Source organism: Oncorhynchus gorbuscha, linkage group LG04 (assembly GCF_021184085.1).
Source record: "Oncorhynchus gorbuscha isolate QuinsamMale2020 ecotype Even-year linkage group LG04, OgorEven_v1.0, whole genome shotgun sequence".
Lineage (NCBI taxonomy): Eukaryota > Metazoa > Chordata > Actinopteri > Salmoniformes > Salmonidae > Oncorhynchus > Oncorhynchus gorbuscha.
The window spans coordinates 1438553-1464237 of NC_060176.1; the positions used below are offsets into that span (position 1 = coordinate 1438553).

The 25685-nt window shown below is 43.5% G+C and overlaps 1 protein-coding gene across 1 annotated transcript; it reads left to right on the top strand.

The window, feature by feature from the left end:
• Nucleotides 1-1757: 1757 nt before the first annotated feature.
• Nucleotides 1758-25230, top strand: LOC124033453 (monoacylglycerol lipase ABHD2-like; the record flags this gene model as incomplete). Its single annotated transcript, XM_046345484.1, is given in 10 exon segments — nt 1758-1939; nt 6813-6988; nt 8083-8250; nt 8491-8674; nt 11284-11376; nt 11871-11969; nt 13207-13276; nt 13498-13561; nt 13564-13581; nt 19914-25230. Coding segments are annotated over 10 exon segments (1266 nt in total), but the record flags the coding sequence as incomplete, so codon positions are not given.
• Nucleotides 25231-25685: the final 455 nt, after the last annotated feature.

A 25685-nucleotide genomic window follows, 5' to 3' on the forward strand; every position in this document is an offset into this window, starting at 1 on the left:
AAACAGGAGAGTTAAAGTTGGGGTAAACCATCGCGCTGCATTCTCACTCATGCCCAGCTGCAAGTGTTCGCTACTGTGACAGACCGATTAAAGAGTATGGTGATATGGGGCTGAGCCCGTGGTGGTTTCCCTAATCTCTCAACTACGCAGCTCTGGAATGTTATTGTATCTCATGGTGGCAGGGCAGGCGGTGATTCTTAGCACAGGCTATCCGTGGCCTATTGAGGCACCTGCTCCCAAATGATTTAAGGCTACATCAGTGATCATGCTGGATGACTGACTGGCCTTCCCACATCAGAGGCAATCTGCAGTTTACATGAAACAACAACAAAGCGGCCACCCATCACTTGTTTTAGTAAAATGTGGAGGAATGGGGTTTGAGAAATGTAATAACACTCAAATTCATAGACAGCGCTATGGATGCAAGCTCTGAGCATCCATGAAATCAAAGTATGGTTTCAAACCCCCCAAAAAAGTGGCTTGTAGTTACTGCAGTTGTTATTAGGACATAACTAATGCATTCTAGATGGTATAGAGGAGAACATACAGAGCCTAGTTTACATCCCAAATGGCACCCTATTCCCTATATAGGCCTAGTGCACACAGCCTTAGAAAGGATTCATAGAAGTGCTTGGCCTGCTGACCTTAGTGGCCATGGCTAATGTAATTGATTCTTATCAGATAGTGTTCTTTCTGATTGGAGTACGCAGTAATTCCATGCTCTACAGGGAATTCCATTTGGGGCAGTGGAGGACAGCGGGGATCACTGTTAGTAATCGGGCTGTTAGGATTGATCACTGCACATTCTCTTGTTAACCAAGGAGACAAATGAACTTTATCACATCCGTCACAAATGACTGGTTTGAGGTCAGTGCTTAATATTGACGAGGAACTACAGGTATTGTAGAACCATGTTAAAGGAAAGAAGTCTAGTATGGAGATATGAAGAGGCACAATTTCTCTGATGTTCTGTTGGGTTGTCTTGACAGATCATGCAAATTCGTAACACCTGCTTTTAAAACATTAAATAAAAGTGTTTGTTTTTCTTCCAGATTTGACCACGTCACTGTGACTCTGTCACTGCACAAATAAAGGCTGTTGGACAGAGTGGATCATCTTTTTATTGAATTTAAACCTAAATTGTAAGTAAATAATTGTTTGATAGAATTGCTCAACTCTTTCCTATCCATGTTCTGAAGTTTGTTTGTTTTATCTAAACTACCTCATCATCTGACTCTCATATTTACATACCACAAGTTCCTCTTTTTGTACTGTAAACCAGCCTACCTCTTTCTCCTCCATCTCTTTTTGTTTTGGCCAGTCTGTTTACCATCATTGGCTTTGTTAATTTTCTGCTTCTGTCATTGCTGCTAGCAGGCAGCTGAAACATATTTAGCTGTTGCTAGGCTACATGCCTTGAATTCCTCTTTTTGACAGAGAAATAGCTAGACTACTTTGTGCCCTCTGTTTGTTCCATGGTCCACACTGTTTACTGCCACTTAAGTTTGGTGAACAAGATGTAAGTTTAAAGTGACATTAATGTAGTTTTGTTGTCCAGGGTACAGTTAATCAGTGTACTAGTGAGCATGGCTGATGTAGGCTAGTTGATTTAATGTGTTCCGTGTAGCAGGATCATCCGTACTAGCTGTATTTGTTCTAAGTGGAGTATTTACAGTCTAACGCTTTGTTTACTTCTCTGTGTTTGTCTCTCTCAGAGGCACTATGGCCACCCAAGACTCAGGCTACTATGACTACACCATCGTCGCCCGGAGATGCCGGCCATGTTCGACGGCATGAAGCTGGCAGCGGTCGCCACGGTGCTGTACGTCATCGTCCGCTGCCTGAACCTCAAGAGTCCCACCGCCGCTCCTGACATCACCTACCAGGACACGCCCCTGAACCGCTTCCTGCTCAAGTCCTGCCCCATCCTGACCAAAGAGTGAGTGACCTTTCTGCCTGTGGTTCAGTCTTTGGCCATGTTCTGCGACCATACAGGACACTAGTCTAGTGCAGGTCTTTACCCCCAATATATCTTAATGCTGAGTGCCAAGCAGAGACACATCAGGTCTCATTTTTCAAGTCTTTGGTATGACTCGACCGGGGGAACCCAACCTTCCAGTCTCAGGGCGGACACTCTAACCCAAGGCCACGAGTATTTTATAGCTTGTTGGGGTCCTGTGATTTGTTCAGGGGGTTTTCAGTAGCCTGTAATTGGACCACTGCACCCATGATCGCCTTGCTGTGACCGCACAAACACTTCTGTTGTCACTCTACACTATAGCCTACATCTAGTCCCACATTCCAAAGAACTCCTGTGTGTTGTGGAAAAAACGATACTCCTGTATGACTAGAGGTTTCTCTGAATGTGTGGCATGGTTCAGAGCCAGTACTCTACTCTACTGGCCTAATAGTCCTGTCTTAAGGGAGTCTGAAGCCCAGTGGGAGACTCTGGAGGCTTCCCTCAGCTGCTGTCTCATTATGTAAGCCTCTGTTACTTCATCTCAAATCTCTGGCCACGAGTTCTCTCCTTACGGCTCTGGTCAAGACTAGTGCACGTATTGAATTGGGATGCAGATACTTTTTATCCAAACAGACTGTAGATGTAGTTAGAGGTTTGTGTGTGTTCATGTGCACTGTTTGCTTTTGTTTGACAGTCTGTCTGTGTTTTAAGACTGGTGTGTTTTTAGCCGTGACTAACGGACCTGGAATGTTCCAGACTTCCTCAGGGAGGCATGCCCAGTTAAACATTTGCCGTCAGTTCATTTTATCTAGTCATAGACTTAATAAGTATGTGATAAGACAATTTGTTTAGCTCCAACTCTTGCAAATTTTATAATTTAAAGGTTCATTATACTAATCAGTAGGTGAATTGCTTCTTAATTAAGTACATTTTAATCTTAATTGTGCACTATATCCCTCCACTGGGCTGTACTCAGTCAAAAGCTAGCCAAGACAGAACGTGTGTAAAAGGATATTGGGCTAGTAGGGCTGTCTTTCATTCATCAATTGCTCCTTGGCACTGTTTATGCTGACTAATGGTCCAAGACGGTTTGTGTAACTCCTAGTGACACCCAGTCGAGTTGCATAACACTGTTTCCAGCACGGTGACCACGGACAGATCAATCATGGAGAAGGAGAGAGGTACACAGTGGAGGAAATATGAGACGGGGGCAACGACTCTGTGTTCAAAGCAGTCCATGCATTCCATCTGTCATTGTATTCTAGAAAATAAGGGCGCAGCTGAAATATTTTATTCAATTTAGCCTACGGAGAGTTTGGGAATAGCCTAAGTAGTTTGGGAGTTCGCCTCTGAAAGGGCAGGTCCTGCACTGGAGTGATGTGCAGCAGAGCCATTCTTCTCTGATGCAGAGTGAAGCCAGGATTCCATGATCAGAGGTCTAAATGGCCTTTTATCTCAATCTGTCCCGGATGGCTTTGTGTTAAGGAAACCAGCCCTGTACAGGGGCATTGTGGGATTGGTACATCCGTTTTTGAATGTTTAAATTAGTGATATGTAGCTATTGTTTTTTTGAAGAATATCATTTATGAATGCCTCGAAGAGCTTAGGTTTTGTTTAGCTCCAACTCTTACCCCATGATTTTACCCCCAAAAGTGTTTTGGTTACCCCTTCAGGCAGTAGATCAGAGGGATGTGTATTGCATCATATCAAAAGGCTAGTTATTAAATCAGACCTATAGAACAGACTTGTGACTTTGATCTGTACCTCAGACAACACCCTTAGTTGTCTATCTTATCAGCCCACGCTGGCTTCTGTTTCCTTTGCTTTGGTCTGCTGCTGACTGTCAAAGGCAACAGCAGGTTACAGTGCACACACTAGTGCACATAGACATGCACGAGGACACAAACTTGCGCACAGACATGTAGCTACATGCGTGTGGACACAGGTTTGCTGGAATGTCTTGACTGGAGCACCCAGACCTACACCACTCTAAAGTGTAGGCAATATGACAGACTGATTTCATTCACACAGTAGATAAGTGTAGCTTTCATCAGTCATGTCAGATGAGTAATTTGAACAGTATTGGGCCATAGCCTTTGCTTGTAGTCTTAGCTGGTCTGTTGCCTCCCCCCTCGCCTGCCTGCCTGGACTCCTCCCCTTGTCCTCTTAGTCCTCCTGTGACAACATTATGTCATCCCTGCCAGTCGAGGATAATTCGCAGAGCGAGAATGTTCTGGGGAATCAAACCTGACCAAGACTTTAGTGTATTAGTCTATATCGGGGATATTTAAATCAGAGCCTGGAGGTCCAGAGTACTCCTGCTTCCTGTTCTACTTCATGCTACCTCCCTAACTCTACCTACGTCAGAGTTGATAATGATGTTTACACAGGGGTTGGAGGTCTTATCTGTAATATTAGTAATGGTGTGGGGAAGCATCAGCGGTCATTGTGTGTTTTGAGATGAGCGTTATGTAAGGGAAGTAATATCCAGGTGCTCAGACTGCTCTAATGAGTGAAGGAAGATGAGATTGAGGGGGTTGTGTAACTGTTGATTTAGCAACAGACTTTGCTCGCTGACGATATTTACTGTACCAGTGTGTACACTCCCCACCCAGTGTGTACACTCCCCACCCGTCAGTCCATCCTTTGACTGGGACAGGATCAACCTGACCTTGGTTATCTCCGACCTTGGTTATCTCTGCAAACAGCCTCACAGCTGCCTAGCTATTTGCTCCAGTCAGGGAGCTGCCTAGCTATTCGCTCCGGTCAGGGAGCTGCCTAGCTATTCGCTCCGGTCAGGGAGCTGCCTGGCTATTCGCTCCGGTCAGGGAGCTGCCTGGCTATTCGCTCCGGTCAGGGAGCTGCCTGGCTATTCGCTCCGGTCAGGGAGCTGCCTGGCTATTCGCTCCGGTCAGGGAGCTGCCTGGCTATTCGCTCCGGTCAGGGAGCTGCCTGGCTATTCGCTCCGGTCAGGGAGCTGCCTGGCTATTCGCTCCGGTCAGGGAGCTGCCTGGCTATTCGCTCCGGCTGTACCTTAAACTATGGGATAGCATAAGGTGTCAATGTTTTGCATAAATCACTAAATATTGTTATGACCTAGTTCTATTTATCTCAATTTCATCACAGGGACATTACATCTTAAGGCCAGAGTGAGTAGGCCAAAGCTACATTTGAGGACATTGCAATTGTCAACATCGATCTCCTTCTTTTGTTATCTTTGCTGCTAATCAATAAACAGACCTAAAATGGAAACCACTACTTGTTTTTGGCCATTTGCCAAGGGTTTCCTGCTAAATGTTCGGTGTACTACTGTGCTAAACTCAGTGTGCGGATGTGAGATGGTAGATTGTATGACTGTGATATGACTAGCCCAGCTCATGTCTCACTGCAGTGCTAGCAGCAGATAGATCCACTTTGATCTCCTGCAGGGTTGGACCCTTACCTACGTCTACTCCCATACAGATACAGTACCAGGGCAGATGCATTATCAAGGATGGTCAGCTTCGTGTGTGTTCTACTTAGGAATGTGAATCTCTTCCCTGTCCCCCGCTGTGTGTAAATGTTGTTCCAAAGCACTGTGACTGAAAGTCAACACAGCAAATAAACCACCCACCTTTTTGCCCTTGTTGTCTGTGCCTAACCATGTTTGGGCTGTTGTCATGCTGTGCTGTTGCCACTTTGTTGTCATGTTGCTACTGTGTTTTCATATTGTTATTGTGCTGCTGCCATGTTGTGTTGCTACTGTGTTGTCATGTTGTACTGCTGCAGTGTTGTGTTGCTACTGTGTTACGTTGTGCTGCTGCCCCTGTGTTGTTGTTATGTTGTACTGCTGCGGTGTTGTGTTGCTACTGTGTTACGTTGTGCTGCTGCCCCTGTGTTGTTGTTGTCATGTTGTACTGCTGCGGTGTTGTTGTGCTGCTGCCCGTGTTGTTGTTGTTGTCATGTTGTACTGCTGCGGTGTTGTGTTGCTACTGTGTTACGTTGTGCTGCTGCCCCTGTGTTGTTGTTGTCATGTTGTACTGCTGCGGTGTTGTGTTGCTACTGTGTTACATGATGCTGCTGCCACTGTGTTGTTGTCGTGTTGTGCTGCTGCCATGTCATGTTGCTACTGTGTTACGTTGTGCTGCTGCCCCTGTGTTGTTGTTGTACTGCTGCGGTGTTGTGTTGCTACTGTGTTGCATTGTGCTGCTGCCACTGTGTTGTTGTCGTGTTGTGCTGCTGCCATGTCATGTTGCTACTGTGTTGAGCTGCTGCTTTATTTTCATGTTGTGTTGTTGTCTTAGGTCTCTTTTGTTATGTAGTGTTGGTGTCTCTTTTGTCATGAAGTGTGTTTTGTCCTACCTTTTAAAAATGGTTTTATCCCAGCCCCGTTCCCCACAGGAGGCCTTTTTGCCACTTAATAGACCTTCATGGTAAATAACAATGAGTTCTTAATGAACTTGCCTAGTTAAAGGTTTAATACAGGTAAAAGTCTATACTACATTAGCTGACTGACCGAAATAAGACTACTGTAAGCGAGAACAAGTCATCAAGTAAAGTTATTCTATTACTTCAAGGGACATCCTAATGCTGTTGTGTGCTCGTTTCTTACAGAAACCTCTTATGGACACTGTTGCACATTCCACACATGTTTCTGTGCACAGATCTCGAGTTAGCATGGCATTGTAGAGTGTACTGTATGTGTGCGATTTAGGCTACTAGCCTATGTGTTAGAGCTCCTAGGGCCTATACCAAGAATTACAATGTATTTTATTACCTGCAAATAAACCTTTCATCTCTTGATTAAAGTAAATGAAGTAAGTAAGCCCTGTCTGAGCCAGAACAGCCCATAGTGAATCTCTGTGTGTTGCAGGTACATTCCGCCCCTGCTGTGGGGTAAAAGTGGCCACCTACAGACAGCACTGTATGGCAAGATGGGGCGGGTGAGCTGCCCTCACCCCATAGGCCTCAGGAAGTACTTACCCATGCAGGATGGGGCCACCGCCACCTTTGACCTCTTCGAGCCCATGGGGGACCACCGGACAGGAGGTGGGCTATTTCAATCATTCATGGATCATTTATCAAGAATGGAGAATCTCTATTGGCACAGGACTCTCTTTTTTTCTCAATATAAACCGTCAAAAACATCCCCCTCAATTGAGATGTGCTTGCCTTACCTTTTCTATGCCTACGTTAACTGGTTGAGAAACATTGTCATTTACAGCAATGACCAAGGAGAGAAGTGCAATGGGAAGGAAAGCTGTTGAATGAGCTCATTGGAAGCATGAGAGCAAATTCATCAGCCCAATGTTGTGCTATGGACCTGTCCTATGTACGGTATCGGCCCTGTCTGGGCTCAGTTTGTCAGGGCGGTTTTGACGCCTTTGGTCCATTGACTTGTTTACCCTGTGGTTCCATTTCCCGTTGTATAGGTGATTATTATGTCAGTGTTGTTGAGGACACAGATTTACAGACCGTGACTCTTGGTAAACTCTACTATCTTTACTTTCGGCTAAGGTGATGAGATCAGGGCCTGTGACCCAAATGGTACCCTATTCCCTATTTAGTGCACTACTTTTGACCATACTATTGGCCATGGTCAAAAGTAGTGTACTGAATAGGGTGCCATTTGCGACGTAGATCATTTGTTTTGACCTCTGAGTTGAGATGTAGTAGTTTGTAATGGTCACTAGTTTGCGTTGCCATATGGAAGGAAGCATGTTGCTTTACTTCACACATCCACGTTGTTTCCTCTTCTAATTGTGCTGTTGCCAGTGGCTTCTGTCTGTGTTGTCTGTTTTATCTTATAGTTATTAAACCATATAGATTTGTATCCCCTTTGCCTCTTGTCAGGCCGTCATTGTAAATAACAATTTGTTCTTAATTGACTAGCCTGTTAAATAAAGGTAATAAAGAGCCTCGGGTAACTAGGCTACTTATTGTTTTATTGTTTGAGTGACTGGGACATCTCATCCTATAGAGGTTTTATTGAGGCACCATACTGTCTCTGTTTGCTGCCTGTCATATTTACGTACCACACCGTGCAATGATCGGCCCATGAGGACGTGTAATCTTGCCTTTACATATTTTCATTTGCAAACGGCTCACTGATCCATCTGTCCGTATGTTTGCTATTCCAACAGATGACGTCACCATGGTGATATGTCCGGGGATCGGTAACCATAGCGAGAAGCACTACATCCGCACCTTTGTGGGTCACTCTCAGAAGGAGGGTTACAGGTGTGCTGTGCTCAATCACCTGGGTGCTCTGCCCAACATCGAGCTCACCTCACCTCGCATGTTCACCTACGGTGAGGACTACACAGGCGTGTACAAACACACACATGCTCCTAATAAAACACACACATGCTCCTAATAAAACACACACAAAAGCAACAACAAGAAGTTATAGGTGAAAGATGGGTTTTCACCACACTACCCTCATTTCAGATCAGTGGCCATGAATTATGCTACCAAGGAAATGAACCAACTCAAAGCCTCAGTATGTAATGTCTTTGCTCTGGTCCGTGTCCGTGTGCTTGTTCTGGTAGGTTGCACGTGGGAGTTTGCGTCCATGGTGGGTTACATCAAGAAGATGTTCCCTCACACCCACCTCATAGTGGTGGGCTTCAGCCTGGGAGGCAACATCGTGTGCAAGTTCCTGGGAGAGAACCGGACCAATCAGGAGAGAGTGCTGTGCTGCGTCAGCGTCTGCCAGGGATACAGTGCACTCAGGTGAGCTATGGTCTTAAGGCTTATTTAAACCCTGTTCAAGGGTATGCAAAAGCAACATGTAAGAGCTGCTCAAAATGGCTATCAGTGTTCATCCGTGGAGTTACAAATTGCAGTGCTGCACACGTTTGTGTATTATAATTGCTACGCGAGGATGCAGAATGGACATTTTGCCTAACTAATGGTGTTTGTTGTAATTACATACTAAATGCCCTTTTTACACACAGCTGTATACTAGGTCAGTGAAGGTGTCATAAACATCCAAATATAAACAGTGGAGACACATTGTCTTTTTTAGAGGCAGTGTTATGCTTGTTAGCAATGAGCTGTAATGTAGCTAACTTAGTGTAAATAAGTGTTTTGCCCCAACTTAGTGAAGTTAGCTAGCTGGTGTTTCTATTTACTGTGCAGTTGGTTAGCATCCATTGCTACTCATTTGCAAGATATGGTAAAACAGCTGTCAAAAATGACATACTGTTCAGTTGTGTTTTACCAATGGCGAAGGCGCATAAAGATGAAGGAATTCAGATATGTCTTAGTTTGAGCACTATCCACTGAGTTTGTAAACTACTTTTTATTTTTTTATTTTACCTTTATTTAACCAGGCAAGTCAGTTAAGAACAAATTCTTATTTTCAATAACGGCCTAGGAACAGTGGGTTAACTGCCTGTTCAGGGGCAGAACGACAGATTTGTACCTTGTCAGCTCGGGGATTTGAATTTGCAACCTTCCAGTTACTAGGCTACCCTGCCGCTCCTACGGCATGCGACGTGGTTCAATGTGCCAGTAAATAAGCACAATTCACTTTTTAGGTTTTTCAAATTGCCACTGTCTTGGTGCTAGAATTAGAATCATGTATACTGTGCTAATGCCAATAGAATAAATTAGTAACAGAGAGCAATGTACAATATGGCAAACTTAGCAAACGAGGCGTTTTATGGTAATTACATGGGGGGCCGTCATCTTTTATGCACCTTTGTGACGTAATCTACTTTCCAAGTGTATTTCTTTGAATACAAGTGCTCTGTCTGTCCTACTTCTGAGCCTTGGTTCTCTGTAAAAGGAGGTTCACTCAGATGGAATTGACTTTGTCCAGCAGCTTTCTGTCTGACAAGCATCATTGATCATTTCCTGTAGTTTGGCTTTATCTGTGATCTCAGTGGACTGGTGACTAACACAACAAAGACTGAGGACAGATGCCCTGCCTTTTATCCTTGCCTGGGTGCCGGTCGGTCTCCGCTGTAGACAACTGGTTATTGCCTTTCCAAGTCTTTTGAGGTAGGCAAAGATGTAGGCTCCAGTACAGTAGTTCTGTGTTATTGAGTACTGAAACAGACTCATACTGTTGGCTGCTCCGTTAACCTGGGTGGTTAGTTTTCATGCACCATGCAGTTCTTCCATGGAGGTTGTTTCAGTGTTTTCCCTTCTGTCTTAGTCCCTGTAATCTATTTGATTACACTTGGGTATAAAGCAGACTGCCTGTTATCATAATGAGCATAGACTTTGTAAACACTTGAGCTTTTGTCGTGACGGGGAAAACTTTTTATCACGATACAGTGACTGAAAACGCACAACTCTGGTGTTTCTAGATGTGGTATTGCACAAGCTCTGGGATGGAGTAGATGGAACTCTGTGAAACGTGTGGTGTTTCTGAACCACACCTTTGAGTTTGAAACGTGGCCAACGTCTCTTGGCAGGAACACTCCGCTCTGTCCAGAGAGTAAACAGTGTGTTCGTGTGTGTGTGTGTCAGGACCAGGCAGACTGGCCTTTTGTGAAATGGGAGTAGTCTTTATACCTCTGTTTTATTTTCCATTCCTGTCTATGTCATAGCTAAAGCCTTGTCTTTTGTCATTGCCCATGCCATCTGTTGAATGGGATTGTTATGCCTGCTGCGTAGTTCTCACTATATATGCTACCTCTGTAGTATTTCTCATCGGGTTGGGTGGGTAGGTTAGTTTCTAAATGTAATTTGTTAGTTACTAGTTACCTGTCAAATTGTAATCAGTAATGTAATCTGATTACTTTAAGTTACTTTCCGATGACTTCCCCTTAAGAGGCATTAGAAGACAAAAGGATCCATCAAACACATTTAGTGTGTCATCATAGAGGTCTCTGAACTTATGGTCAGGCAAAAAAATCTGATTTAGCCTACATGTAACTGATAACATGTAATCAGCTACTCCTCAACCTTGTTTCACATGTGCACTAGCAGATATGAAGTTGGACTAGCTAATTCCTAGATGGGTACTGCTAGCTTGTTGCTACCTAGTTATTAGCTTGTTGCTAGCTAGTTATTAGCATGTTGCTAGTACTGCTAGCTTGTTGCTAGCTAGTTGCTAGGTAGTGTTGGTGAGTTCATAGTGCAGTAAGAGATCGTTCTGCGGATTTAACGTGTGGGGTGATGGTTAGCATGTCAGCTTCAAGAGTACAAAGTGTTGTTGGCAGCAGGTTTTTTGTTGTCCTGCATTGGCCTACAGTGATGAAACCTGTGTTTCATGCTTTAGCCAACTTTTGAGTATGTTGGTTGTCAGGCAAAACTGATATAAACATGACAACAATATAATTAGTTCTCTCTCTACACACAACTGACTTCCGTGTGTGTGTGTACAGGGCCCAGGAGACGTTCCTACAGTGGGACCAGTGCAGACGCTTCTACAACTTCCTCATGGCCGACAACATGAAGAAGATCATCCTTTCACACAGGTACTCAGCCCTGTTCCAATACTTAGCACATTCACACTGGTAGGCCCAGTCCCAAAGAAACCCCTAGCCCCTACCCTAGGGCCATGACACTTCTCATACATCTGAAATGGACAAATTACTGTAAAAGCCATATGGTGGTAACTCCATGTGGTGATTGGGAGCTTTCATCACATGATAACACCCATTCAAGCCCTCCTGGGGCCACCCATAGGAAATCAAACGGTCTGATAAATGGCTTATATTATTTAAGATCTATGACAAATGGATTGGACTTAACTCAGTCACAACCCAGCAGATCAGTAAAATTCCCCATGGAGGAGAAACATCAAACCCGTACAGAGCAGCTCCCTGAGGCAAACTATTTAACTAATGAAATGGAGGCAATTAGCGATGGCACAGAAATTCCTGGTATAGGTATAGATTTTTACTGAGAATAACTAGTGTTGTCACGTGTTTCAAGGCCATGTCTCAACATTTTGTGTGCGTGTTTACAGGGGCAGTCTGTTTGGAAGTGCAACGAAGATGGAGGATGCAGACCTGAGCCGGCTCTACACGGCCACCTCCCTCATGCAGATCGATGAAACCATCATGAGGTATAGGACATGCTGAAAATAACCTAGAATTAAATCAGTGTTTCGCTTTCCCCCCAATACATTTGAGTAAAAGAAACTAAATAGAATCTAATAAGGAACACATGCTAAAATGACACACAATGCAATTATTCCTGTGAGCAACCGGTCTCACATTGACCCCCTGTGAAATCAGTGTTGAGTCCTCAACACTACAATATTTAGAACTGGTTTCACAGGGGGTCAATGTGAGATTTATGGCTGTATGTTTAAAATAGACTGTCAACACTCAATAATTTTATCAAAATAGTTTAACCTGCTTTTTGCAATAATCACTGATCTGGCTTTCAAATCTGTCTATGAAAATGCCCTTTTTTTAAACAAACTTAACCAGAACCAGGCACAATGTACATTCACTAATAATGACTAACTTAAGGTAGCAGGCATAGATAATGAACACAGGTCAACCTCTCAAGCCCACCTTCTAATGAGTAGCCAGCTAAGTTTTATATTTCAAGTCCAGCCAACTTGGGTGTATTTGCTTGCTAACATGGTATAACAGTTGAACTGTTCTGAATACACCCTCCTGTCCATCTCCACTTGTTTGAACAAACTGTTCACTTTGTTTAGATATTGAAATCAAGTGAGAACGAGTTGCCAATTCTGGATATTAATGCGTATTTTTATGCTCATTGCACATTTATAAAACACCTACTGGACAGTTGGCACATAACAGTATGTGGCTAAAATGCTGACAAGAACTGATCAGACATTTGCCCAAGTCGTTGATACTCACGTCTTAGTAAGGTCTGCTCTGTTCTACATGTTGAGACTTGAAAAGGGTATCTATCATTAAAATGGTTTAGTTTAAATGCCGATAGAGATTTTAAACTGCTCGTTGTCAGAGAGGAAGAAGTGCTCTTTAGTCTTTGTTGTGGTGAGTGTCAGGGGCAGGGGCCTGGTGTCTGTGCCAGTGGGAAGGTGCACAGTGAACACAACAGAAGGAGCAAAGGAAACGAGAAAAAGACAGTTAAAAAAATCCATATTTTTTTACCTTGATTCTTGCGATACAGGCATTTTGAACATTGTTCTAAATCAATAATTTGCTATATCGCCCAGCCCTAAGAAAGGCCTCTGAGTATCTTGCTGTGCATGGTTCATAGGGATGTGCTCACCCACATAGTATGTCCCTTAATAATCCCTCCAGTTTCCACAGCATGCTGCTTTGTTTTGTGACCTGTCACCCCTCCTGTCTCTGCAGGAAGTTCCACGGGCACAACTCCCTCAAAGAATACTACGAGAAGGAGAGCTGTGTGCATTATATTCACAATGTAGGTTGATACTCTTTATCCCTACTTCTCTCTCTCCTGTGTGAATTAAGAATACTTTTCTAAACATGTATGTGTGTATGAATATCAGACATGTACTAAAGGAAGTGCTTAGAACAGTGTGAGGTCTTTGGAGAGTTCATGATTGAAGCTTGTGTCTAAGTGGACTCTTATTGGGCCTGTGTATTGCATACAGTATATCTAATTCTGGTTGGATTTTATAGGTTGACGTGCCACTTCTGCTGGTCAACTCTGCAGACGATCCTCTGGTGCACGGGTCTCTGCTCACCATCCTCGCACACTGGCAGGTAACAAACACCTGCATTAGTACACACACACACACACACACACACACACACACACACACACACACACACACACACACACACACACACACACACACACACACACACACACACACACACACACACACACACACACACACACACACACACACACACACACACACACACACAGAGACACACTTTCTCTACTCAGAGCTCGTCCCTACAGAGACACAGGGCCATTCGGCTCGAACCGCCCTATCCGGTCCCCCAGGACACCTTTTCCCCAGAGATAAACATGTGCATGTGTAATTCCCCACTTGAAAACATGTCATCTATACTTGGACTGTCTGTGTCCTGCTTCTGTTATAATGCAATGTCATTATAGTTAACACAGACAAAGACGTTTGTACAACATGTTGATCGTGTTGTTTATAGTTCCAACTAATGGTTACAACAGATGTTTGTACAACATGTTGATCGTGTTGTTTATAGTTCCAACTAATGGTTACAACAGATGTTTGTACAACATGTCGATCGTGTTGTTTATAGTTCCAACTAATGGTTACAACAGATGTTTGTACAACATGTCGATCGTGTTGTTTATAGTTCCAACTAATGGTTACAACAGATGTTTGTACAACATGTCGATCGTGTTGTTTATAGTTCCAACTAATGGTTACAACAGATGTTTGTACAACATGTCGATCGTGTTGTTTATAGTTGCAACAGATGTTTGTACAACATGCCTTTATGCAGAGCAGCAAAGCTACATTAAAGTAATTGTGTGCTGAAGTTCTGTTTTTTTTAGCTATTGAGAAGAGGCATCCAGAGAATCCGATCATGCAGCTACTCCATAAGAAGTTAGCCAGTACTGTAACAGTGAGAAAAACACATTGCTAAAATGTGTTTGGTGTCAGCAAGCCACTTTGAAAAGTCACTTTTTAATGTCCAGAACAGTATGTGCACATGTTATTTGTGTACTAACACAAGGGAAATCATTAGAAGTCTACTGTGTTTTCACCAGTTCAACACCTGGTACAAAGTTCTCCCTTACTTTGTCTCTGAAACAGCAGAGCTGGAATAAGCAGATGAATCCTTTAAGTCCCACACCCAGGCCAGGGAGGGGGCGGTATGTAGAACTAGGTGTGTTGGGAATGTCTGACTGATTAACAATGGCTCTAACTCAAACACACTCACACACACTCACACACACGGTAGTGTATCACACAGATGAGAGCCTCTGTCTCCTCATGTGCTCGGGACTTAGACTCTAGACACCGCTAGGCCTTACCTTTTTAGATATGCAAACTAAAGTCTGGCATTTTTTTCAACACTAACTGATTCTAATGATAGGTTACCATGATTGGTGTTCTATCATTTTAAAATAGAACACTGAGAATAGCGGCCAATCAGCTCAATCCTCAAGGGTTTACTTGGTTGATCAAATGGAGCAGTAAAGGAAAGCATGCTATTTATGGAAACAACCACCTCAGCACTACCAACTAGTCACCATTTGTTGGATTATATTAGATCCATGGACTGGACAGTACTCTTTCCAGTTCTCATCTCTCACGGGATTTCTGGAACAGCCCGTTGCTCTCTATCCCTGTCCCTTGGCCCTTACCCTTTAATGTAAGCATGTCTGAAGGTTCTGGTTGGGTATAAGCTGTGTAGTGGTAGAGCTTCCACAATATTGCTTCCCACCTTACAGATCAGCAAACATTGAAGGGGTAGGTCTAAAGACAAGTTCCCTACTGAAATGATCACGTTTCCTCAGTGGTGCTGAATGTGTGGTGGTGATGTGTCCTGTTATTTATAGAGTCCCAGAGCTGGGATGGAGGGGAAGACTAGCTCACTGGCTTGTTGTGTCCTGCACTACACAGAGATGCAGGGTAGAGATATAGGAGATTCTCAGCTGGTGCCCTGCCTCACTCTCTGATAGGGGAAATCAGCTATTGCCCTGCCTAACTCTCTGATAGGGGAAATCAGCTGTTGCCCTGCCTCTCTCTCTGATAGGGGAAATCAGCTGGTGCCCTGCCTCACTCTCTGATAGGGGAAATCAGCTGGTGCCCTGCCTCACTCTCTGATAGGGGAAATCAGCTGTTGCCCTGCCTCTCTCTCTGATAGGGGAAATCAGCTGGTGCCCTGCCTCACTCTCTGATAGGGGAAATCAGCTGTTGCCCTGCCTCTCTCTCTGATAGGGGAAATCAGCTGGTGCCCTGCCTCACTCTCTGATAGGGGAAATCAGCTGGTGCCCTGCCTCACTCTCTGATAGGGGAAATCAGCTGTTGCCCTGCCTCTCTCTCTGATAGGGGAAATCAGCTGTTGCCCTGCCTCTCTCTCTGATAGGGGAAATCAGCTATTGCCCTGCCTCTCTCTCTGATAGGGGAAATCAACTGTTGCCCTGCCTCTCTCTCTGATAGGGGAAATCAGCTATTGCCCTGCCTCTCTCTCTGATAGGGGAAATCAGCTATTGCCCTGCCTCTCTCTCTGATAGGGGAAATCAGCTATTGCCCTGCCTCTCTCTCTGATAGGGGAAATCAGCTGGTGCCCTGCCTCTCTCTCTGATAGGGGAATTCAGCTATTGCCCTGCCTCTCTCTCTGATAGGGGAAATCAGCTGTTGCCCTGCCTAACTCTCTGATAGGGGAAATCAGCTGGTGCCCTGCCTCACTCTCTGATAGAAATCAGCTGGTGCCCTGCCTCACTCTCTGAAAATCAGCTGGTGCCCTGCCTCACTCTCTGATAGGGGAAATCAGCTGGTGCCCTGCCTCACTCTCTGATAGGGGAAATCAGCTGGTGCCCTGCCTCACTCTCTGATAGGGGAAATCAGCTGGTGCCCTGCCTCACTCTCTGATAGGGGAAATCAGCTGGTGCCCTGTCTAACTCTCTGATAGGGGAAATCAGCTATTGCCCTGCCTCACTCTCTGATAGGGGAAATCAGCTATTGCCCTGCCTCACTCTCTGAAAGGGGAAATCAGCTGGTGCCCTGCCTAACTCTCTGAAAGGGGAAATCAGCTATTGCCCTGCCTCACTCTCTGAAAGGGGAAATCAGCTGGTGCCCTGCCTCACTCTCTGAAAGGGGAAATCAGCTGGTGCCCTGCCTAACTCTCTGAAAGGGGAAATCAGCTATTGCCCTGCCTCACTCTCTGAAAGGGGAAATCAGCTGGTGCCCTGCCTAACTCTCTGATAGGGGAAATCAGCTGGTGCCCTGCCTCACTCTCTGATAGGGGAAATCAGCTGGTGCCCTGCCTCACTCTCTGATAGGGGAAATCAGCTGGTGCCCTGCCTAACTCTCTGATAGGGGAAATCAGCTGGTGCCCTGCCTCACTCTCTGATAGGGGAAATCAGCTGGTGCCCTGCCTAACTCTCTGATAGGGGAAATCAGCTGGTGCCCTGCCTAACTCTCTGAAAGGGGAAATCAGCTGGTGCCCTGCCTAACTCTCTGATAGGGGAAATCAGCTGGTGCCCTGCCTCACTCTCTGATAGGGGAAATCAGCTGGTGCCCTGCCTCACTCTCTGATAGGGGAAATCAGCTGGTGCCCTGCCTAACTCTCTGATAGGGGAAATCAGCTGGTGCCCTGCCTAACTCTCTGATAGGGGAAATCAGCTGGTGCCCTGCCTAACACTCTGATAGGGGAAATCAGCTGGTGGTTCGGTCCCCTTTGCCCTAGAAGAGTCAGGCTGACTCACACTGGCCACAGGAAGCCTGGAAACATGTGAAAGCTGTCGTATAACTAACGTGGTCACCTCACCTGGAATCAAACTTTAAGCTGCCTAGTAGTTGGCACATGTCATTAGGACTGTGGCGGACAAATCCGGCCAACAATCTTTTAGTTGGAACCTCAGTCAGGAGTCTTGTGCGTAGTGCTTAACCCAGAGTTAAAGTCGATTCCATTTCATTTTAGGATTTAAATGGAATCTTATTCAAATGCAGAATACGACAGTATTATTATTACTTAAGTGTGTAGTTTAGATGAATTGGGCTTCTGCTTTGCTCATACTTATCTCCATGTCACAAAATGGAAGCTGCATATTAGACATAATTTCTGTTTTAAAGCAAGCTTCAACTTTTCCCTGCGTCTAGTTCATGGTCCTTTTTAAAACGCTATTAAACAATTGATAGGACCGCTTCCCAAAAGATGCAGCCAGCCATTCTGACTGGTTTATTATGAATGTGTTCTGACATCAAACCCTCTTCAGGGTTCTGCCTAATGGAAAGCTGGGGTGTCCTTTTTCAATTGTTTATAAATATGAGTCATTTCCTAGAGTCACCTAGGCTATTATAACCTCTGGTAGATGTTAGCAGATAGTGTATGGTTGGTACAAGCCCTGTGGGATGACACTCACCAGGCGGACGCTGCAGTTTGTCGTGGAAATTTCCTCTATTTACCAAATCATGAGCGCAAACCACAACACAAGTCAAGAGTTAGTTATCAAAGTCCATCTTTAATTATATGAGCTCTATCACAACCCTGTGACTCTCAGATCGATTCAGTGTCTATCAATGAATTCTCTGAGTCCTTCACACATTGCAGCTGAGATCCTTTAATAGCAAAGAACACACATAGTCAGACAGCATAGACATAATAAATCGTTCAGCTCTGTCTCCTAAACTATGTTATTTTCTCAAACTCAGAACCATAAACCAATCCTCCATATCAACAGGCATATATCAAATTGTCATTTAGATACACCCAATTCTAAATACAACCAATCCTGGACAAGCTCACGGGGAGCATAGAACGATTCCAGACACTGCCATCCTCCTCTCCCCGATGGGAAAAGTAGGGAGTGACTGGCACACAGACACAGTGGAGCAAAAGATATGTTTACACATGAGATGACACCTTGACCTTTCCCCTCTCTGCGGCCCTTGCAACTTAGTCTTGACAGAGAACAGATAACTGCCAATGGCCACCACTATAGTACAACAAAATACATTCTTATGAGAAATAACTCATAAGCATATCATGAAAATAAAACATCTTATCTATGTTACCCACCAATTCTGATTCTTCCCCAACAAGTTTCCCCCACTAACCCAGTTAGAGCTGGAGAAATTAGGGCTCCATGTCTGGATGCCACACTAGTGTTCTGTTCAGGGTTGGGGTCCAAGTGATTTCAATTGTGGAAAAAAAAACTTTAAAGTATATGGTTTCTACTTTTCTGTTTTAATTTAGAAATAATGGAAAATAGGGGTCCATTTTTATTATTGAATTGGAATATCAATTTACTTCCTTAATCAGCCCAACCCTGGTTCTGTTAATCAGCCCAACCCTGGTTCTGTTAATCAGCCCAACCCTGGTTCTGTTAATCAGCCCAACCCTGGTTCTGTTAATCAGCCCAACCCTGGTTCTGTTAATCAGCCCAACCCTGGTTCTGTTAATCAGCCCAACCCTGGTTCTGTTAATCAGCCCAACTCTGGTTCTGTTAATCAGCCCAACTCTGGTTCTGTTAATCAGCCCAACTCTGGTTCTGTTAATCAGCCCAACCCTGATTCTGTTCTACCAGTTGTAACTGGTAGGCAGCAGCTGGGGAATACCTGTAATACCGTTGTTACCCGCTACCTGCTCAGTCATTTCATAAAAGGTTCTGTTGTGCTATTTTAATCTGTTATTTACAACGTTCTAACAGTTTATTTCAAGTTAATATATTAACACTAACCTCACTAAATAGGTTATAAATAGGCTGTACTGTACAGCCTATAATCAGTGACTTGTCCCATTTTGGTTGACGTGCACCTCCCAGTGGATTGGGTTGAACAATTGGTGTTTCAACAAAAACCAAAACCGAACGGTATAATATAGCTCGGCTACAGAGTCATGAGTTAATTGTTCTAGTTGGTCAATCCTGATAGATATTACATGTTTATTGCCTTTATCAAGGCTTTATTTATCTTTCATCAGGGTTATTGAGCTACCTGGTGATAGTGATCGATGTCAATGCACTGGACCCTGCTCTCCTTCCTCTCCCAGTCCTCCTAGACACCTGACTCAAGATCTCTGCCCCTTTACAGGATGACGCCATTTTACGACCTTGGTGTAACATTGTGTGCTGTTCGTCATTTTACAGAATGTATGGCATCATTCCTGACATAACTGTCACTAAACAATGACTCCCATGTGGTTCCGGGGGCTGGTCCGGTGGTTGTGTTGCTGACCCGGATCACATGCCCCTGGAGGCAGTGGTTCCATCTCCCGTTCCTCCACTTGCTTTCTGTACTGTATCCCTCATCTCATTTCTCTCATACATTTCTATCCATTTGTCTATCAACTAAAAAAAATCTGTTTTAAAAGATGCTACTATCTTCTAATTCTACCCCCCTTCCTTTCTGTTCCCTATCCCCCTCCAGAGAAGAAGCAGAATGTCATCTTCGCCCTGACACTGCACGGGGGGCACCTGGGCTTCTTTGAGGGGGCCGTGCTCGTCCCCCAGCCCCTCACCTGGATGGACAAGGTGATCGTGGGTTACGCCAACGCCATGTGCCAATGGGAAAAACAGAAACCGCCATGCCAAAAAAGCGGGAACCTGAATACATCCTGTCCTGAAGAGAAGGCAGCGTAAACTTTAACTTCCTGAACTCCTCTCTCGCTCACCTCTGACCCCCCTCCCCACTCACTGAGGAGAAACCTTAACCAAACCTGAACTTCTACTCTCTCTCTCTCCTCTCACGCCTCTTCTCGGGCTACTGTCTCAACCCTCTCCTCCTCCTCCCGGGTACCCCTATTCCCTCAGCCTCTACTCCTCCTGCTGCCCCCCCTCTAACCAAAACCACCTTACACGTGAAGGAACTAAAACGACTAAATGCCTTTGTGCTTTGTCTCTGAGGGGAACTAGTGGAGTGGAGAGGAACAACTACTTTTGTCCTTACGTATACATTACCAAGAGAGATCCCTGAGATCCAACCATGGAGACTTTGACCAAATATTCACTTTAAAAAAGGGATAAAACAAACTGGCATCCGACTAGTAGAGAAAGAGAGGGAGAGAGAGCGACATGGTAGATGTGTAGTCGTAGAGAAAAGGAGCACAGAAGAAACCTCCTAGTACTATCTCTGAGGACTAATGAAGCTGCAGTGACTGTACGCTACAGTGCGCTCACTGCTGACGACTGCCAAGGCTTTAGCCTAGTTTGCCGTCTTAAACCAACACCGCCTCTTTATACAATGTATGTTACTCGCAAATAATGTATAAAAAGCCAGTTTAGTTTAGCAGGCCGTGTGTGCTGAGAAAGAGAGCTGCGGGATAGCTCTGTTAGTATGTGACCTTTTCTATTAGGTTGATCTGATTCTCTGTTCTGTCTGTTTTAGTCCTAAATGTTTTCTTGGTGAATAGCAGGCCTTTTTGGAAGGTATACAAATATGGAATAGTTTATTGTTATTGTTATTATTATTATTATTATTATTATTATACAATTATTTTCAGATCGAGTCCCCCATAAAATGAGTATCTATTTCGCACTTGATTCCATGTAGAATCAAGGGGTATGTCTCACAATGCACCCTAGTTCCTATGGTGAAATATAGTGGACCTGGTCAAAAGTAGAGCACTACAAAGGGAATAGGGTGCCTTTTGGGATGCATCCAAGATCTCACTCGCTCCTCAGTGGTACTAAGCAGTGGAGGTAGGTTTTTGCCTAGCGGACCTGACCTGTGGTCAATCTCAATGAGATCCATGCACATTCCTACTGTCTCCTTGTTCTATCACCTTTATTCAATGCACTTTATACGTTGTATGTCACATTTCTTTATTCAACCGTTTTGTTATTCTTTCTTTTATGGGACTAGCGGAAGACAAGGGTTTAGAAACTTTTTTGTTTTGCGTAACCTTTAGTTCAGTGACACTAACGAACGAACGGGAGGGAGAGAGGTTGATAACTCTTCAAGTTAGACGGCCCAAATGATCCCCACGTTCACTAAACCCTACAGTCCACCCTCCCAGTAGAGGATTTTTGTACTTAAAAATAAGACACTTTTTCCAAAATAGTGCCCTACATGTTAGTACACTATGTAGGGAAGAGTGTAATTTGAGATTAGCCCTCAGGGTGAGTCTTCCTTGGCTGTCTGTCCTGTGCAGTCAACCTACTGAGCCTTACTACTAACCCTAACCTACTCAGTCCTACACCCTTGATCAGCTCCAGGTCTTCTAAAGCATGACTGACTATAGAATCATTCCCTTACACAGAGTAGCCCACTGCCAATACACAGACACTCCAGTGTCAGACACTCGTATGGAAATGGACCTAGCAGCTGAGACTCAATATCACTAAAATACATTTTCACAACGTAGATAACTTGCTGTGATTACTGGTTTATCACATCTGATGTTGAACCTTTCATTGTCGAGGGCACTGTACAGACATGAACATACACTCATGTAGATGACTGGTATTATAGACCATGTGTTCATGGGACCTGAGCTGTGAGGTGTGCTGAGTAGGATGGCCATAATCATTGTGTTAATGACTTCCAACAGACTCCATTTTGTTGAACCAAAAGTCATCACAGAAAAGTTATTTTTTAGTTGACCAGTGGTAGAATACTGATAGAATATTGGTGGCAGTGTTGAGGTCTACCAGAGAGGAAGTTTATTATACATGGGAATGGCCCATTTTTTTGCTAGGGAACATTATCTTAACTACTTTCCATTTAGTTTTGTCAGGACAGAAGGTCTTAGCACACATGTTTGTGTTTGAAGGAATGCTGGAATGTTAATGCTGAAACATGCTGAGGTGTATGAGAACGATGTGTAGGTGAGAATCTGATGAGGTTTGCAAAGACTCAACCCCGAACTCCAGGGGGAGTGGCGCAAAAGATCAAGTTTAGATGTTATAGCTGAGACGTCATAGCTTTCCGTGTTTCCTCTTCTTCTTATATATAATGGCCGTGCATTTCCCCTTCAAAGCCTGCAGAGGCAGCCATTCTGGTGGTGTGTTGTCATGACATGTCCAGTCCAGAGGTCCAGCCAAGTGAACTGTATGGAGGTAAAGCTGGTGATTCACTGTACATTAGTGTTATGTCCCAAATGGCACCATATTCCCTATATAGTGCACTACTTTTACCCTGATCCCCATGGACTCTGGTCAAAAGTAGTACACTATATAAGGATTAAGGTGTCATTTGGGATACTATCCAGGCGTATCAGTCTCACCCAACCCATACCTTCTGTGTAGCATAATGAGCTCTTTCAACATCACCTCATGCCAGTCATTTGGTTGGGTGGGTTCTTTCAGCCTTGTAAACCGTCACTCCCTTCTCGAACTTCACCTCAGTCAACTGGCATCCAAACACAAGGGTGCCATCTGCAGGCTTGGAGAGCAAACTACAACTTCTGTCTTAAATCCAGCCAGTGGGTTACTGTACTGTAGTCCTTTAGACATTATTGATGTTAACTCAGTGAGACAAGATTTTAATACAGCTGTTGAACTGATGTTTGTTACCAATTTTTAAGGACACTTCACAGTTTTAGTTAAAAGTTTATAGAAAATCAATTAGTCAGTGACTCGTCCAGTCTAACCGATAGTCATGTGGTTCTGAGATATCCCAGCGAGTAAGATCTGAGTCTTGATACACCAGCATAACAAGCCGTCTTTGCTATGACTCCACACCAACAGGGTGTGTTCTGTCTAGAAATCCACTTATCACCTAACTTTGCACAGAAATGCAGGTTTGGATTGTATCTCTTCAAACTACTTACAGAATTCAACCTTTAGTTTGTTTTTCAGACGTATTTTTTAAATGTGTTTTGTATTTTGTATTGTTACGGTGACTTATTATTTTCTTGTATGTGCAGATCAGAGTGAGTGTAAATGAATGAATGTAGGTGTGTATGATGAGTCCTAACACCATCTCTGGTTTGGAAAACCAAAACACGTCTTCAATGTTTAAAGATACAAATGAATGAAATGTATACATAGTTGGGTCTTCCACCAATTCACTGCCTTTTTACAATTCAGCTGGTAACATTCTCTCAAAGTGCACATGTTCAACTTCATTAAAAACACTCCCCATCTCAAGAGGTTAAATAAAAATGGGACTATATTAAGTGTGAAGTAAAGTAATAGGGTTGTTGATCATAAATAAATCAGAAATCCCATTGTGATGGAGGGAATGGGAGCCTGTTGTGTACAACCGGGAGGGGAAATTGAATGCAACCTTTTAAAAAATGAAAGCGCAAACATTTGTAGCCTGTCTATATATGGAGTAGCAGGGTTGTCGTGTTCTGATCGACCCACTCCGTTCCCCACCACAAAACACCAGAACCAGTTCACCTGCTTTTACACTGTGATTTGACTATTCGATATTAGTTTCTTTAGGTTATTATTATAGTTTCACCATTTTAAAATGAGAGTTCAGTTTACATAAGTAACAGAGTTCATCTTAAAATGAAGGGACTTTGTTTCCCTTGAAATGAATTACTCATCACATGAAATAAATTACAATCTTCAGAAATAACTGCCAAAGCAACTAAATAACTAGAGCTTTACAAAGGAGAAATGTTGAACTTCAGTGGGTTAAAATGTTCATGGAGGGACATCTCAATGCTGATTTTTGTTTTGTGCACTTTAGGAAGTCTATTCATATAAAAATAGGATTTATTGAATTCTCCATGTGATCTATATTAAAGGGCACTTCAATGAATGTAACAGGCTTTTAAAATGCAATATTGTTACACAATTTCTACTTCAAATATCAAAGGGATGCAAAAGGCAGTCATTTGGTGAAACGACCCAGTTATATGTTACTGTATGACGGGGACCAGGGGACATTTATAAAAGATTAAGGCAATAATCAATAGGGATTTGTTTCTCTCAAGGTGTAAATGCAAACGTGAGGGAAAGATGAGTACAGAATGAAAGTGGGAGAACAATCTTATTCCTGCAGTTTTGTTTCGACATAGAGAATGGGCTCCGATCCATGGCCGATGTTCTGTTTATTTTAGGATGGATATGAAACGATGTATTAATCTTCTGCTTGTTGACCCTAATTGTGTAAGTGTGACTGACTATGGTCTTGCACGTCCTGCTTTTGAGAAACAACCCTTTGAGACTGGATGAGGTCACCAGACTGAGATCAGAGACCAAATGTAATTCATGTCTCAGAGTAGGAGTGCTGATCTAGGAACAGTTTTGGCTTTTAGATCAAAATACATAATTGGCTGTATGGACATTCGGGACCTTGATCAGCACTCCTACATCCCCAGGGGTTTATTCCATGGGCTGAAATGTCCAGAACGATGCTCATAGAAAAGTAGTGCATAGAACCAACATGGTTCTCGATTCCACAAGAACGAAAGCTCTGTAAATGCTATGCAATCCATTTCTATCTGAAACGTTCTGACCATGCCGCGCTGGTGAGCACACCTAGATATGGGGAATGGAGCCCTTTCCACCAATAAGAACACAGTGATCCATGACATCAACAAATGTTCACTTTAACATTCTAGAGCTTTTTTTCTTGTGTTTACAATCCGTTTCATTGTACGAAGATGTTAGCTGTTTTGGAAGGGTGGTGGATGTGGAAATGTAATTGTGGTGCACTGATATAATCATACAGTATGACATGAGTTCAGATCACTGGTGTGTTTTTGTAAAGAACCAATGGTGTGTGTGATGTACTAATAAAACAAAGATGGTTGTGTTCCAAAAATAAATTATTTTCTTTAAAAAAAGTGTTGTTATTGTATGATTGATCTCATGTTCTGTACCTTCAGAAAGTATTCACACCCCTTAACCTTTTACATATTTTGTTGTTACAAAGTGGAATTAAAATGGATTTAATTGTATTTTTTTTGTGTCAATGATCTAAACAAAATACTAACAATGAAAAATAACATATTTTATTAGATAAGTATTCAACTTGGTAACAATTGACAACCAGCATCATGACAAATGTTCATAAAACTGTCATGACAAATATTGTGTTATGTTATGGCTGGTTTTGACACCCACATAAGAGTGTCAACCTACCACTGAAGGCAGACATTCCATTCCACCATAGCCTACTTTTCAACAGTATGTTTGTTATATAACATTTTCTGAAATGTACCATATTAAATGATTGTAATTATGCACACATTGATGTCAGACATGCACCTACCCCAATGCTCTGTTGTTGATGACTGGG